At 41.4% G+C, this 16,769-nt stretch overlaps 1 protein-coding gene across 5 annotated transcripts in view; it reads left to right on the top strand.

The window, feature by feature from the left end:
• Window positions 1-16,769, top strand: part of AKAP8L (A-kinase anchoring protein 8 like) — a 65,423-nt gene that overhangs the window by 26,397 nt on the left and 22,257 nt on the right. For 3 of the 5 annotated variants that reach the window (XM_073622394.1, XM_073622393.1, XM_073622392.1), the window contains exons 2-4: window positions 10,795-11,104; window positions 12,607-12,706; window positions 14,359-14,393. In XM_073622394.1, the coding sequence (XP_073478495.1) occupies window positions 10,814-11,104; window positions 12,607-12,706; window positions 14,359-14,393 (426 nt within the window). In that variant the 5' untranslated portion in view covers window positions 10,795-10,813. Of the gene's footprint in view, window positions 1-1,295; window positions 1,435-10,794; window positions 11,105-12,606; window positions 12,707-14,358; window positions 14,394-16,769 lie in introns of all 5 variants that reach the window. The other 2 variants (XM_073622391.1, XM_073622390.1) reach the window with 1 other exon arrangement.

The raw sequence follows: 16,769 nt of genomic DNA, 5'->3' as shown, positions 1-16,769 counted from the left end.
AGTAACACTTGAGCTTGCATCTGAGTACTTTGACTTTCCTACAGTGATCTTTTTCTTTCTCTTTGCTGCACATACTGCTGCTAGCTGTCCGTTTGTCTTTCTGTGGCTTTCTAGGCTTTAGATAGTGTAACTCCAACTATGTGACAAATTTGATACCATAAAAGAGGCTGGTGAAGTAACATATTTTGTGAATACTGTTCATTACCTAATTTGTTTGAAGTGTGTTCATTAGTTGTTTTAACATAATAAATTGCTACTGATATCTACGGATCTCTTTCACAGTGCCCAAAAAACGAGAATTCCTAAATATGCAAATAATAACCAAGAAAGTCAGGCCCCTCCCTTTTCTGCACCTCGCTATTGGGTAATGTGTTTGACAGCTTCACAGGCTTTAAGTTTGGATGCTTTACTATTGCTAACCATTTACATGCCCTATAAATTATTTATACAGTCATCTGGATTTTTTTGGGGTATAGGGAAAGTACACACACTTTTCCCTTTTTATTGATGCTTGGCATGCAATTCTGATCACAATTAGTGGTCATTTCGGAGCTCTAAATGTCAGGAAGGTTTTTTTTGTGGCACACTCCTTGGTATTAAGCTTTTTGGCAGAGAAGATAAAGATCACTTCTAAAAATACAAGTCAAAGCGGAATGTGAGCCAAATCTTCTTCTTTTTTTTAAAATTCGGTTTAGGAAGTGTCAAAACTTATGTCTGTGTTTTTGACCGGTGAGATATGTCTACGTGTCCTTTCTCTAAAGGACACAACAGGAAGTAAGTTGGGTCAGAAAATGAGTGGAAGTCGCCTTTTTGACAGTTGCCATTGGAAAATGTGCCCCTGTTGGAAGTTATTCCATTTCTTCCTCCTCTGGTGGTAATTAAAAAATGTTATTTCTTCCTAACTTTTCCACCCATTGATAGTGGCCCCTAGTACAAATAGAGGTAGGATGTCCCCACTGGACTATGTTAGAGGGGACTCCAAACAAAAAAACCCTGTGGTTTATGCTAGTTACCCATTGCACCCTGGCACCTGCAAATCAAACAGCTGCTACAATGGCAGCTTCTTTGGCTGTAAAGGATAAGATGGTCTAGTTCCAGTTTAGGTCTTTATACATATATAGTAGAACACAATAGATAATGAATACTATTCACAAAACTGATTATTTTATTACACTGGTTTAGAATGTTAAATCAGCCAGAAAAGTGAATAAAGATAGAGTAATCCTTTTAGATAAGTTATCATTGTCCATAAGAAATTTTATTTAAAGAACCTCTTTCCTACTGTTCTCTTGAAGGCTATGAGTCCTACGATTATACGTTTGACTATGGTTATGATTCTGCTGGTTCAAACAGTTTTGTATCAGATTCCTGGATGACCTCATACCCGGTGCCCTCTAATGATGGAGCAAAATATTTGGGATCTGGCAGAGATAGGTAACACATGGATGGACGTCCACTGAGGACACAATGAGATGGCTTTATGAAAACTGGATAAAATTATATGGAATTTGTTAGGACTGAATTTTCACCATTGCTGGCTTTATTTGCTTGAAATAGTGGCTCACTAGTCACTGACACTGTGAACAGTATGACAGCCATGAAGCCTATACCTTCAGTATTAACACAGCAATGGCAGGTCCCATATTTCTGTCCACACAGATTCACTTTAAAGTGAACTTGTCACTGTTTATAGTGTTTGCAACTTGCAGTATAATTTAAGAGCAGGAGGCGCCCATGAACCTGGTGTAGCAGCGCATCCCAGAGGGAGCCTGGGAAAGTCCTGTTCGGGGTTTATAGATCTCCCAGGTCATATACATTTAGGAATCCCTGATCCATGGTCCAGTGAAAGGTTTACTCCTCTCCCCACTGGCAATTTAATCTCACCTGGAACCTGTAGCCAGTGCTCTTGGCCCGAGGATCAGACAAGTCCTGTCTGGGAGAGCTGAAAGGTTGGTAAAAGATAACAAGCTGTAGAGCTGCACCATTAATCGTCATGAATCCTTATTGCGATTTTTTTTTTTTTTTCCCTGTTGCGATCTTGACAAAGGGTTCTCCAATCTTCCCGATCTTTGGTATGAAGAGAATCAAAAGTCAGTCTGGGCAGTCTGCCAAGTTTTAAAACATTCTATCAGTGGAATGTTAAGTCTAAACATTGTATCAGTTTTTTTCATCAAAGGAATAGACTTCTGTATGTAAATTAGGAAGGTTTAACCACTTAAACACTAAACCTTTTTCTGACAGTTGTTTTCAAGTTAAAATCATTTTTTTGCTAGAAATTGCTAAACATTACTTATAACCCCCAAACATTATATATATATATATATATATATATATATATATATATATATATATATATATATATATATATATATATATATATGAATATGAGACCCTAGAGAATAAAATGGTGGTTGTTGCAATATTTTATGTCACACTGTATTTTGGAAAAAATTACTTTAATGGATAAAAAAAAAACTACCCAGTAAAGTTAGCCCACATTTTTTTGTATAATGTGAAAAATTTTACGCCGCGAGAATCGTGAGAGAATCATGATCTTTATTCTAAGCAAAAAAATTGTGATTCTCATTTTGGCCAGAATTGTGCAGCTCTAACAAGCTGTTTATGTGGTGGCTGACAAGTGGTAGGCTTGCTCAGCCTGTTAGTTAGGACCTGTATTTTTGTGCAGTTAGTGCCAGAATATGGCTAGGCTTTTTTATTTATATTTTCCTTGTTTATTTTCTAGAACACTGTACAGCACCTGTGAATAGACCTGTATATAGCAATAAACATGACGCTATTTGTCACTGCGTCACTGGATTTGGCATATATGCCTGAGAGACTGCTTACCCCAGGGGGCGTATGTACCAGCTGCCTATCCCCATCTCACATATGGTGGAGGATTGCAGGCACTTTTAGCAAGGAACTGCTATTTTAAAGGGCCTCTACCTTGAGTTGCTAAACATGGAGGAAATCCTCAAACAGTTGGTGTTATCTAACGCTGCACAACAAAAAGCCAATGCTATCGGCCAGGAGCAAACAAAGGCTCTGTGCCATCAGATTGGTGCTGTACAGGGGCAAACACAGAGGCTGTTTGAACAGCTAGCCACTGCTGCAGGAGCAGTTAAAATATATCAGGGCAGATAATACCAAAACAAAAGCCTACTAATATCCCGGTGTCCTGTCGAGAAATGTCCCCATCGGATAGCGTCCGCCCTATACTGCGCAGGCGCAGCGCTTGCGCAGTACGGAGGACGAAGAGGACACCAAAAGTCTCCGAACATGAACAGCTGTTCATGAGCTCTGCACGGCACCTGCACAATTAATAGTACATTCTGTCACGTGCTCCCGATGCTCGTACAACTCTGCAAGGGGCGGTGTGCCTACAGAATGGGCAGAGCTGATTACACAACTGAAGGAGTTTTACAATGATGGCCAGAAGGGCGAGTACTTTAATGTTACATACATAACACAAGCAATTTCAATACTTTACCCGCCCATCAACATTGCTAAACACACCCTTTAGTTGTGTAAACACGCTGCGCAAAGATCCGCCCATTTGAGAAATCCACCCCCACGAGCATCGGGAGCGTGTGACAGAATTACTATTAATTGCGCAGGCGCCGTGTAGAGCTCATGAACAGCTGTTCATGTTCGGAGACTTTCAGTGTCTCCTTTGTCCTCCGCAGTACAGGGCGGACACTATGCGATGGGGGGACCTTTCTCATCAGAACACCGGCCCTAGCTACACAAAAATACAGGTCGTAACTAACAGGCTGAGCAAGCCTCCACATATACAGCTTGTTAGCTTTTACCAACCTTTCAACTCTCCAAGACAGGAGTAGTCTGATCCCCAGGTCGAGAGCACTGGCTACAGCTTCCAGGTCAGAATAAATTGCCAGTGGAGAGAGGAGTAAACCTTGCACTGGACCATGGATCAGGGATTCCTAAATGTATATGAGAGGAACCTGGGAGATCTATAAACCCTTAACATGACTTTCTCAGGCTCCCTCTGGGACACTCTGCTACATAGGCTACATTCAGTAAACAGGGAGCCTTCACTTCTGACTTTGAAGTCCCATAACACCCTGTGTCATCCCACCGGTGATGGCCCTCTCTGTTCACTGAGGTGCTCTGTTAAATAGGTGGATGACAGAGGGAATGTTAAAGACCTAAAGACAGAAAAGTCAGTGCCTTGCCCTACTTGGAGAGGGTGGTCAGGCTCATAGGATCCTGGGCAGTGTATTAACAATGCCTACTCTTAAAGTGAAACCCACTGTTTTGAGGGAAAATCTTGTTGATACTAGTAATATACAGTACATATCGAGGATTTTTAGCAAACTGCCTCTCTTCCAAAGATACTCAGAAGTGCTACTCCAGGAAGATATTCTCTACTCAGTAGTAGCATCTGCTTGATATAAACACTTAATCAGGCCCAGTGTTTAAAACAAAATTTAAATTTCTTCCCCAGCAGCTCTTTAACTGTAAGGTCCAATAATCATGAGTTGAAAGGCTCTTTACAGAGCTGGGGATGCCTGAAACTTGAACCCAGTGAGACAATCACAAGTTTAGGTGATCATTTGACCTTATACAAGGGTTTTGGTGAAACCATCAGTCCCAGTCTTGTACTGAGGAATGGTGCTTCTCTAGCACCCCGTAGATGGTCACAAGGTCATCACAGATGAAAGGCTCTCCAGATGAGCTTGAACTAAAGTTTGAAGTATTTCCAGCTCTATGAGCCCATCACAGAAGCAGGTGATCATCTGGTCTTACACAGGATTACAGTTAATTAATAATTAAGTACATTTGGTCTCATTGTAATAAAAACAGTGCTTCCCTACCACCCCTGTAGACAGTAACATGATCATAAGAGATGAAGGCAATTAAATGTTCACAAAGTCCAGGCTACAGGTGTGACAATCTTCCTGGTAGTCCAATCTTCATAAAGCGAAATCCTCCACCTTGAACAATGCCACTGGCCCACTGTAGGTTACCACCAACTAGAACCACCAATATATGCACTAAAGCTTTGCTGCCCTCTTCAATTCAGGGAAAACCAAGAGATGAAGGGTTGTTTGGTACATTTCAGGATACCTAATGCCGCGTACACACGAGCGGACTTTCCGGCATACTTGGTCCGGCGGACCAGAGTCCGCCGGACAATACGACTGTGTGTGGGCTCCGGCTGACTTTTTCCCAAAAGCCCGCCGGACCTAGATTTGAAACATGTTTTAAATCTTTCCGTCAGACTCAGTTTCTGGCGGAAAGTCCGCTCGTCTGTGTGCTGGTCCGACGGAAAGCCCACTCGTCTGTATGCTGGTCCAACGGACCAGATACAACGCAAGGACAGGGTATTGCACTTCTGGGCTTCTTGTCTTCTTCCCTCTTCTCTTCTCCAGATGTTGACACGACGCTCTTTCTGGCTGGACTGCTCTCTGAGTGCTCCGTTGTGACTTATATAGGCGGAGACCCCGCCCCCTTATGAAGTCACAGTCCCTGGGCATGCTGGGACTGTGACGTTTTAGGGGGCGTGGTCAACATCACCCAGTGATTTTAGGGGGGACCCCATGCCATTTTTTTCGGCGTAGGGGGTTCCCTTTATAATCCATACCAGACCTAAGGGCCTGGTATGCCCCGCGACGGGGCTCGCAAGGTGTCAATCTCGCCGATAAAAGCGGCAAGATTGACTTCCTTTTCTAGTCCCGTCGTACCCGAGTCACGTTCAAAATGAACGGACTTGTCCATGTGTGGGCAAGTCCGTTCATTCTGAAATTCCAGCGAAAGTCCGTTGAAAAGACGGGCGCATTTAGCCCGCCGGAAAGTCAGGTCGTGTGTGGGCAAGTCCGTCTGTTTTAAAGTCCGGCGCACCTGGCGGACAAAGTCCGTCGGAAAGTGTGGCGGACCAAGTATACCAGAAAGTCCGATCGTGTGTACGCGGCATAAGATTTTACCTCAAGCTCAGTGAGCCAGTCTCACAAACAGGAAAATAGCGTTCTGAAGGTGTTCTGTAATGTGGTTGCAAACATTACAATTTTCAAATTGCTTTTGCGGTCATAGAAAGCTGCTTCAAAATGAAATTGATGTGTAATTTTAAGAGCATTAAATTACAAACAATCTTGTGTAACTATTTTATTTTTGATTTTTTTTTTTTTTCTAACAGATATGGGGTTTCTTTAAGCAGTTGCATTATTAGATATATTCAGTGACAGTTTCACCTTAAAGTGTGGCGACCATTAAGATTCCAGTTTTCTTGTATATATGAGTTTTTTGTATGGTTGAATGTACACAGTGGTGATGGCTAACATAGCTTGTAGGGTGTATATGATCTTATCTGAAAATAATTTCATATGTTGCTGCATTGCCTGTCTTATCCCTTGCATTTTATAATTTTAAAAACTACCAGGGTATTGATAAGTTTGTCATTTTGTAAGTGCAGTTTTGCTAAAAGTTCAGGGCCCTCATAGCAGATGCCTGTATTTAATACTATTCCTGGTAAGCAGATGTCTTCCTTCACATTGCTTGGCCTGTTTAAGGTCAGCATAGTGCAATGGTCTCCACACTGCCAGTTGAATGCGACCCTTTGCTTGCCTTTGGGGCGCTATTCCTTCCACTGTGACCGATGGGGCATTATTGATTCTCCCACAAAGTACAGTCGCTAGGTCATTTTTATTTTACATCCACTACTCACCAACCCTGAGCCATGGTATACTCCTGTTGCTGGGGCATTTTCTTCTCCATCTGGCCCCCTAAGGTCTGTAGGCCCATGAACTGGCCCTTTGTTTAGAACCTTTGAAGACCCCTGGCATATTATGAACATACAGCTCTCATACATCAAGGAAGATCAGGGTCTGTGCTGTAGGTGTTGACTTTACCGACATGGACTCTGCGCTCCCATCTTCCCTGAATAGAAACCCAGCTCTCCTTTTTTCTCCATTGTAGATTCAGTGCTGACCCTATATCAACTAGGTAGGGTAAAGGAGGTCTTCTGCTTACCAGAGGCAAGGGGTTAAGCTGGCCATACATTATACAATTTTCTTATTCAGTTTCCTTTAGATTTACCTTCAACTATGTAGTACAAGGACCTGGCTGATTAAATACAAATTGAAAGGCTTTAGGTTTGACCTCATTATATGGTTTTGGTAAATCTAAAGGAAAATTGTATAATGTATGGCCAGCCATACTCTTAGATATTTCCAGGATATATCAAAGCTTTTGTGACCCTGTACTTTTGTAAGATTATTGCTGCAGTTCTTTTTAAACTACACAAAAAATTATTTTACTTTTAGGTGAAAGTTCATTAGAGAACCTTATATGTCTATTTTTGCCAACTGCTGAAACCACCATGTTAAAATTGCTAAATATTTTCCCATGCAATCTCATCTCCTTGCTGCAGAGAATTTGTTTTGGCTCCACTGATTGCACTGGTGACCTTCTGACACACTGGCTGGCACAGCAGTGGTAGTAGTGAGAAGAGGAGATTATCAGGGTAACTTTAATATACAGTGCCTTCAAAAAGTATTCATACCCCTTGAAATTTTCAACATTTTGTCATGTTTCAACCAAAAACGTAAACGTATTTTATGTGAAAGACCAACACAAAGTGGCAGGAAAATGATAAATGGTTTTCCAAATTTTTTACAAATATGTGAAAAGTGTGGTGTGCATTTGTATTCAACCCCCCTCAATACTTTATAGAACCACCTTTCGTTGCAATTACAGCTCCAAGTCTTTTTTGGTATGTCTCCACCACACATTTTTAGAGTGAAATTTTTGCCCATTCGTCTTTGCAAAATAGCTCAAACTCTATAGGACCGGATGGAGAGTGTCTGTGAACAGCAATTTTCAAGTTTTGCCACAGATTTTCAATTGGATTTAGATCTGAACTTTGGCTCGGCCATTCTAATACATGAATATAATTTGATCGAAACCATTTCCATTGTAGCTCTGGCTGTATGTTTTAGGGTTGTTGTCCTGCTGGAAGGTGAACCTCCTCCCCAGTCTCAAGTCTTTTGCAGACGTTACATGTTTTCTTCTAAGATTGCCCTGTATTTGGCTCCATCTTACCATCAACCAGCTTCCCTGTCCCTGCTGAAGAAAAGCATCCCCACAACATGATGCTGCCACTACTATGTATCATGGTGGGGATGGTGTGTTCAGGATGATGTGCAGTGTTAGTTTTCTGCCACAAATAGCATTTTGCTTTTAGGCCAAAAAGTTCAATTTGGGTTTCATCTGACCAGAGCACCTTCTTCCACGTGTTTGCTGTGTCCCCCACATGGTGTCTTGCAAACTGGACTTAAGGCTTTCTTTCAACAATGGCTTTCTTCTTGCCACTCTTCCATAAATTCCAGATTTGTGGAGGTTACGACTGATAGTTGTCCTGTGGACAGATTCTCCCACCTGAGCTGTGGATCTCTTCAGCTCCTCCAGAGTAACCATGGGCCTTTTGGCTGCCCAGCAATTAATGCTCTCCTTGCCCAGCCTGTCAGTTTAGGTGGACGGCCATGTCTTGACAGGGTTGCAGTTGTGCCATACTCTTTCCATTTTCAGATGATTTATTAACCACTTGAGGACCAGCCGCTGCAGTTATACCGCAGCAGGTTGGCTACTCTGGGCAAGCCGTCGTAGCTATATGTCGTCCGCTTTAAGAGCACTAGGGGACACGTATGGCGATGGAGCCGATGGGCATGCCCTGCGGCCGAGGTGTCCATCGGGCACCCACTACTGTTCATGAGAGAGACAGAACGGAGGTCTGTCAATGTTAACAGACAGATCTCCGTTCTGTCAGGGGTGAGGAGACTGATCTGTTGTTCCTAATGCGGTCTCCTCCCCCAGTCAGTCCCATCCCCCCAACAGTTAGAAACACTCCCTAGGACACACATTTAACCCCTTGATCTGATCGCCCCCTAGTGTTAACCCCTTCCCTGCCAATGACCTTTATAAAGTAATCAGTGGCTATTTTTAGCACTGATCGCTGTATAAATGTCATTTGTCCCAAAAAAAGTGTCAAATCTGTCTGCCGCAATGTCAAAGTCCCGCTAAAAAACGCAGATCGCTGCCATTACTAGAAAAAAAAAAATTATAATAAAAATTCCATAAATCTATCCCCTACTTTGTAGACGCTATAACTTTTGCGCAAACCAATCAATATACACTTATTACGTTTTTTTGTTTTGGTTTTTTGTTTTTTTTGTTTTTTTTTACCAAAAATATGTAGAATACATATTGGCCTAAACTGAGGAAAAAATGTGTTTTTTGTTTTTTTTTTTTGTTTTTTTTAAATTTGGGGATATTTATCATAGTAAAAAAGTAAAAAATATATATATTTTTTTTTTTAAATTGTTGCTATTTTTTTGTTTTATAGCGCAAAAAATAAAAACCGCAGAGGTGATCAAATGCCACCAAAAGTCAGTTGTCAGTTGAAGCGTCACAGTGGTGTATCGCAAAAAATGGCCTGGTCATTAACCACTTCCTGCCCAGCCTATAGCAAAATGACAGCCGGGCGGTGGTTCAGTTATTCTGACTGGGCGTCATATAACATCCTTCAGGATAACAGCCGCCGCGTGCCCGTAGGGGCGCGCATCACGGCGATCGGTGGAGCGGTGTGTCAGTCTGACACACCGCTACACTGATCTCGGTAAAGAGCCTCACAGCTGATCACGATGTAAATAGGAAGAGCCGTTGATCGGCTTTACCCTACTCGCGCCTGACAGACGCGAGTAGAGGAGAGCCGATCGGCGGTGCCACCTCATCGGTGCCCACCAGTGCCGCCTTATCAGTGCCCGTCAGTGCAGCCAGCTATATCAGTGCACATCATTGAAGGAGAAAACTTACTTATTTACATACATTTTTAACAAAGAAAAACTTGTTGTTTTCTAAATTTTTAGGTCTTTTTTTATTGCGCAAAAAATAAAAATCCCAGAGGTGATCAAATACCACCAAAAGAAAGCTCTATTTGTGGGAACAAAATGATAAAAAACTTGTTTGGGTACAGTGTAGCATGACCCCACAATTGTCATTCAAATTGCTACAGCTCTGAAAGGTGAAAATTGGCCTGGGCAGGAAGGTGTCTAAGTGCCTGGTATTGAAGTGGTTAAGGGGGCAAATCTTCCGGTATTTAAGTGGTTAAACAGTGCTCTGTGAGATGTTCAAAGATTGGGATTGGGATTTTTTTATAACCTAACCCTGCTTCAAACTTCTCCACAATTTTATCCCTGACCTGTTTGGTGTGTGTTGTGTTTCTTGGCCTTCATGATGCTGTTTGTTCACTAAAGTTCTGTAACAAACCTCTGAGGGCTTCACAGAGCAGCTGTATTTATACTAAGATTAAATTCCGCACAGGTGGACTCTAGTTACTAATTCAGTGATTTCTGAAGGCAATTGGTTCCACTAGATTTTAGTTAGGGGTAACGGAGTAAAGGGGGCTGAATACAAATGCATGTCATACTTTTCAGATATTTATTTTTGAAAATAATTAAATGATTTATCATTTTCCTTCCACTTCACAATTATGTGCCACTTTGTGTTAGTCTATCAAATAAAATACATTTACGTTTTTGGTTGTAACATGACAAAATGTGAAAAATTTCAAGCGGTATGAATACATTTTCAAGGCACTGTACGGGGGTTTTAGCAGCAAGGCTCTGTACTTTGATATTGTTTTTTTTCTAGTCACCATGCACCCAAAAGTAGGGCTTTCAGTTTACTAAATCTATTCTTTCTTTCTTTCTTTTTTATGTAGAGAATTATATTGGCTATTATCTAAAATGTTTTCTCCTTGTAATTTCTGTTGAACAGCTATGGTCCCTACAGTCGAATGGATCGAGGTAGCTACAGGTTCTCTGAGCCGGATGGAGGATATGGAAATCAGAGAGCTCAACACTCTTCCCACCTTTCTCAGATGGGGTGGAGGAGGGATGTAAGCAGAGGACTTGGAGGTAATTTCATACCCCCTCCAGCCATTAGAGGATCCGGCCATCCCACGCCACTCTTGAACCAAGGCCCATTCCAAAACCTAGCTGGTTTCCAGGGGCTAAGTGCATTCACTGGCAACTCTTACTTCGGAGGAGGATTCAAGCAGAGGTCCAAAAGACTTTATAAGGAAAAAGTGCGTACATTCGCTTATCTTTCATTTTTAAGAGCAAACTTACAGTTTATCATGGAGGCAATCTAAATGGGCAACAATGGGCATTGGCTCCTGGTGTTTACAGTGAAATGGCTATTTGCATAAGTGAGTGGTATTAAAATCAACCCCATGGATATTTCCTGATGTCCCAGATAAATATACCAAAATATTTCTCCATGAGACACTCTTTTTCAGGTAGAAAGGTCATAGCCAGAAAATGGATGAGAACACCCCCTGACATCACAGAATGGAAGGCAGATATAAATGCAAACCTTCCCTACAAGAAATTCCTTTATATCAATAGAGGATGCCCAGACAAATACAATTGGATATGGGATTGCTGGTTACAGGAATCTGTAACCTGTACATAATTAATTTAAAAACCCTGAAAACAATTATACCAATTCTTAGAGAATGTTGTATATCTTTATTCTGTACCAAGTGAGAATAACAACCACATAAGAGTTCATTAACACCAATAACTGTATTATACATTGAATACTTATTTTAACATAGGAAGATATGTCTGTATGTATATTGTACTTAACGTGTGTGTACTTGTGTTCAATAAAAAACATTGTTCAACTGGAAAAAAAAAAAAAAATCAACCCCATGGGATTCGTGACAAAACACTAGGGGCTTTTAAGGCCAACCATACACGGTTTGAATCTCGGCTGGTTCAGCAGGAACTGGCCGAGATTCGAACTGTTAATGGGTAGGCTGAATTTATCAAGTTGATTGATCAACTTGGGTAAACCAGACTGCTGTATTCTGCTATAGCCACTAGCGATAATCACTGTCTTCTCCCAGCGGGGATGGCTTCCCCCCGCCAGAAGAAGACCATTGTTGATTCCCACTGTCAACACTGTTGATGAGGGAATCGTGCCAATTTCTTTTCGCACCGTGTATGACCGGCCTTAGATGCTTGCCTTCCTGAGTCCAGTAATCTGCTTTTGTTTGGAACGGGTCTCAAACTATGCTTACCCCAAAGATAACCTGCCTGTGATTGATGGCAGTCCCTCAGAAATGTATTACTGGATTGGGTTGTCCCTTCAGCCTGTTTAGTGACTGCCTGTATTGGAATCATCTTCAGTCATTTATTATTCATGCATGCAGATCTTGTTGGGTGGCTTCTTTAAAATTTTCACATGTAAATCTGTCATGTTTAGCACAATTAGGGCTCCCATCTGATGTTAGAGGCTGCCACTACCCAACTTTTTGAAAGAGCTGTCTAAGGGCGGGCATCTCACTGTGCTCAGGTGTGCCTTACCACTGCATAAGCAGCTCTTCTAGGGGTGTCAGCCACCGGTGCTGGGTGGGAGCCTTGGTTGTGCAAGGTGGCAGCTGAGAACTTGAAACCTGAGTATTGAAGTAGTCAAAAAAACAGGCAAATGGGAGGGAGCCATTAGAATTCTGTGCTCTCAGGCATGGGACCTGAAGTGTTGGCATCTCTATATCGGAGATATTGCATTTTTTAATTTCAGAAGAAGCTGGCAGCAGAAGGAAGAGGACCAGCGGAGAAGAAGATTAAGGCAAGCAATGAGGGTGATGGGGCAAAAAGTGAAGAGTCGGAATCAGAAGGAGGTAAGATGCTGATATGACATGTTATGAAGTATTTTGTTGAGAGATTTGGTTGGATATGTAAGTGCTCCCATTGTCCAGCCACTGTCCACCTGTTAGAATTATATGGGTATGTTCAAACTGTTTTGGGTGGACTCAGTTTGGCCACCCATGACCATGAAATGCCTTGCTCAGCAGTGTACTGGGTAGATGCTTGCACTGGAATACCTGACTCTGTTACCCACTAGAGAAGTATTTCAGATAGCTACAGCTAGACCCATAATAGGGACTCCCAATTACAACCCCCTGAAAAATAATTTCTGAGAACAGTTGAGTCGTGGGGGTACCCACAACATATCCAGCTCAGTGGAACCCAATTTAGGTCCCTTCTGGGAGTCAGCTTTGGGCATGCATTCATGTTAGGATATATTTGTGCAGGTTTGTATTCCTGTCAGGCCAACACAGAGCGACTGACAGGGAGACCTCTTATGCATCGTCTGTATTCCTGCAACCTACCACTTTTTTTTTTTTTTTTGAGTGATTCGCTAATGGGCTTGAGCATTGCACATACAATTAGCACCTACCTTGATGCTTGGATTGGCCAAGTCATTCATGTGATAATATTTCATTGTGACATTGGACGAGCTTGTTAGGAGTACCCCAAGGTATCGATAATCGCCCTGATCCTCAGCCGAGTCTCAGATCTGGATGGTGTGGTCTTCTTAGATTTAGAGTTCAGCTGCATTATCAGGGTATGAGGGCAGGAAACACATTTTTTGGGATCTTAGAGATATACAGGAGATGATGGATGAAAAGGGGAAGGCATTCTTTAGACTACTTCTGATTGATGGAGTGGGTTTTCTTCAGAGCTAAACAAAGCTCAATGTTGTCTAAGCCAGGGCTCAGAATTTCAAGACCTGAGCTACTAGCCAGACCTAAGAGTTACTCGCCACCAGTTGCCCCACCCAACCCCTACCCTGCCCCACCCCTAATTACGCCCCTAAACACATCCTCGTAAATTATCTCATGAAATGACACTGTTAAATGTTTTATGCAGAATTAAGTTACAAAAACAAATATTAAACCAAAAAGTAAGTTGCGCAAAAAGTGTAACCAAATAGTAAAAAAAATTATTTCTGTGACCGCTCCATATATATGAATTTTTTACTCGATTGAATTTATGCACTCTATATTGATATTAACAACTATATTAACATAAAACATATTTAATTAATCTGACTGATAAAATGAGTGGCTGCTATAGATACTGTACACATCATTACTGCTTTAAGTAAATATTTAAATGCTATATTAAATGGACAGGGGAGTGAGAACTGCCAGAGTTAACTTTTCCTATTAACAAGCTGGTGATTGGTTGCCAGGCAGTCTGAGCAAACACTCACCAGCTTATTTAAAAAGAAAAGACAAACTTTGGCAGATCCTGCACTAGCCCCCCCCCAACATCACTGACCTAGGCAGACAAACTTTTAACAAATGTGTCTACAACTTTTGAGTAACTGCAGTGTCTAGTGCAAGGGATAAACTACTGCTTGCCAAATCCATCTTTCCCATTATGTTATGCATAGGCATATGATAGGACCCAGGCCATAAGCAGCCAGCTCCCCATTGTGCATACATCTGTTGATTTGTAGTAACTTGAAAATCTGTACTTTCAGATGGAGAGCAAGGAGCAGGAACCAACACACAGACAGTAAGTCCATAGAAAATGGGGGTTGATTAAACAAATAATATGGGCACTAATACATAATATCTATATTAATACTGAACATCCACTTCTCAAGTTCAAGAGGGGAAGGTCAATAATGAAACACGTTACAAACTGAAGGTGAAAAATTGTACATTGTTAAAAGAATTATACATGGTATGTTCAAAGATTAACCCAGCAATACCGATAAATAAAAAAACCCTACACTTTAGAAACCTATACCTAAAGAACAAAAGGTAATACATTCAAACAGTCAAAAACTGGATACATCAGAACTAACCAACAAGTGTATCAGATATCAACAGTCCCTGGGGGTTTGAGCAATGGATGGTCTCTCTCAGGCTATCTGTTTGTGCCTGACCTCCCTGTGTCTGTATTGGGAAGTCAAAAGTAGAAAAATCCATCAAAGTAATTAGAAAATCGGCAGTACTTTATAACATCCTAGTATCGCAGACCTGGGAAATAAGTGGTCACATCTGGGTGAAGATCAACTTCACTTTGTCTTATATAACCACTTGGAGCTCTCATCAGCAGGGCTCAATCAAAATCTCAAAATCCCTGACTGGGCAGAGCCCAGGTAGTGGACCAGTACAATGCCTCAGATAAATGCAACAGTTATGATTTGTGGTCAGCCACCATAGTGAACAAGCCTTTCCAGTGGGTCAACCATGACATTGGAGCTGAGACTGAAAAGGTATCGTGTCAATTGAGAACTTCATACTAAGTAAGACCATATGAAATCTGTTCTCTCTCTCTCTCTCTCTCTCTCTCTCTCTCTCTCTCTCTGTATATGTGTATATATATATTGTCCTTACAAATTGTAAAACCTCTCAATGCAGGAGTGTGCACACTGCTAGCATGACACCCTCCTTTGCTTTATATATTTTTTTTTTTTTTTTTTGTAGCATGGTTATATTGGTACAGAAGTAGTATACAGTTACATTCAATGAAAATAAACAAAATCACAATAACAAACGGACACAGGAACAAAAAAAATGAACAATAACAGCAAATGAATACTATACTTTAGTGAACAATACCATCCTATTAACCCCTTCCCGCCGAGCGTACGCAGATGTGCGTACTCGGCTTTCGGGAGTTATACCGGGATGATGCCCGCAGCTGCAGGCATCCCGGTACCTTTGTTTAGAGCCGGCGATCGGCTGTTATACCGGAGGAGCGGGAGGGGACGTCCTCTTACCGGGCCTCCTGTTTGATCGGGAGGCCCGCTGACAAATCGGCTGTCTCCGGCGGCTGTGGGTGGGCTGGAACGAAGCTGTGGGTGGCTTCGTTCCAGCCTTCTAATTGTAAACACGGATGCGACGTCATGACATCACATCCCGTTTACTCGGCTGCCAATGGCGCCGATTTAAAAAAAATACACAGTATTCAGAATCGCCGTTTTCAGCGATCTGAATACTTTGAAGTGCAAAGGAGGGATCGGGGGTCTTTTAGACCCCCGATCCCTCCATAAAGAGTACCTGTCACCACCTATTACTGTCACAAGGGATGTTTACATTCCTTGTGACAGCACAATAAAAGTCATCAAAATTTTTTTTTTTTTTTTAAATACAATTTATAAATATATAATTAAAATAAATAAGAAAAAAAATTTTTTAAAGCGCCCCCGTCAGCTTGAGCAGCAAAGAAAACGCATACGGAAGTCGCGCTCGCATATGTAAACGGTGTTCAAATCACACATGTGAGGTATCGCCGTGATCGTCAGAGCGAGAGCAATAGTTCTAGCACTAGACCTCCTCTGTAACTCTAACCTGGTAACTGTAAAAAAAATTTAAAGCGTCGCCTATGGAAATTCTTAGGTACCGTAGTTTGTCGCCATTCCACGAGTGCTTGCAATTATAAAGCATGAGATGTTTGGCATCTATTTACTCTGCGTAACATGATCTTTCACATTATACAAAAAAATTGGGGTAACTTTACTGTTTGGATTTTTAAAAATTCATGAAACTGTCCCAAAAATTTGCATTTAAAACACCGCTGCACAAATACCATGTGACATAAAATATTGCAACAATCTCCATTTTATTCTCTAGATTCTCTGCTAAAAAAATATATATATATAAATGTTTGGGGGTTCTAAGTAATTTTCTAGCAAAAAATACGGATTTTAACTTGTAAACACCAAATTTCAAAAATAGGCTTAGTCATGAAAGGGTTAAATCACTTCATAGAAACACAGACTGAAAAATAACAGAAAATCAATCTGCCACAATGCAATTTCATCAATTTCCCTAGCATTACCCCAAAATTTTAACTCATAGGTAACCTAATTCCAACATAGTATAAAAACTACATGAAAATCTGGTTTATAAACCAGATTAAATCCTCACAACCAGCACT

This window comes from Aquarana catesbeiana, linkage group LG03 (genome assembly GCF_042186555.1).
Source record: "Aquarana catesbeiana isolate 2022-GZ linkage group LG03, ASM4218655v1, whole genome shotgun sequence".
NCBI lineage: Eukaryota > Metazoa > Chordata > Amphibia > Anura > Ranidae > Aquarana > Aquarana catesbeiana.
The sequence above is the reverse complement of the archived record's forward strand: the minus strand, read 5'-3'. Positions and strand labels throughout refer to the sequence as shown.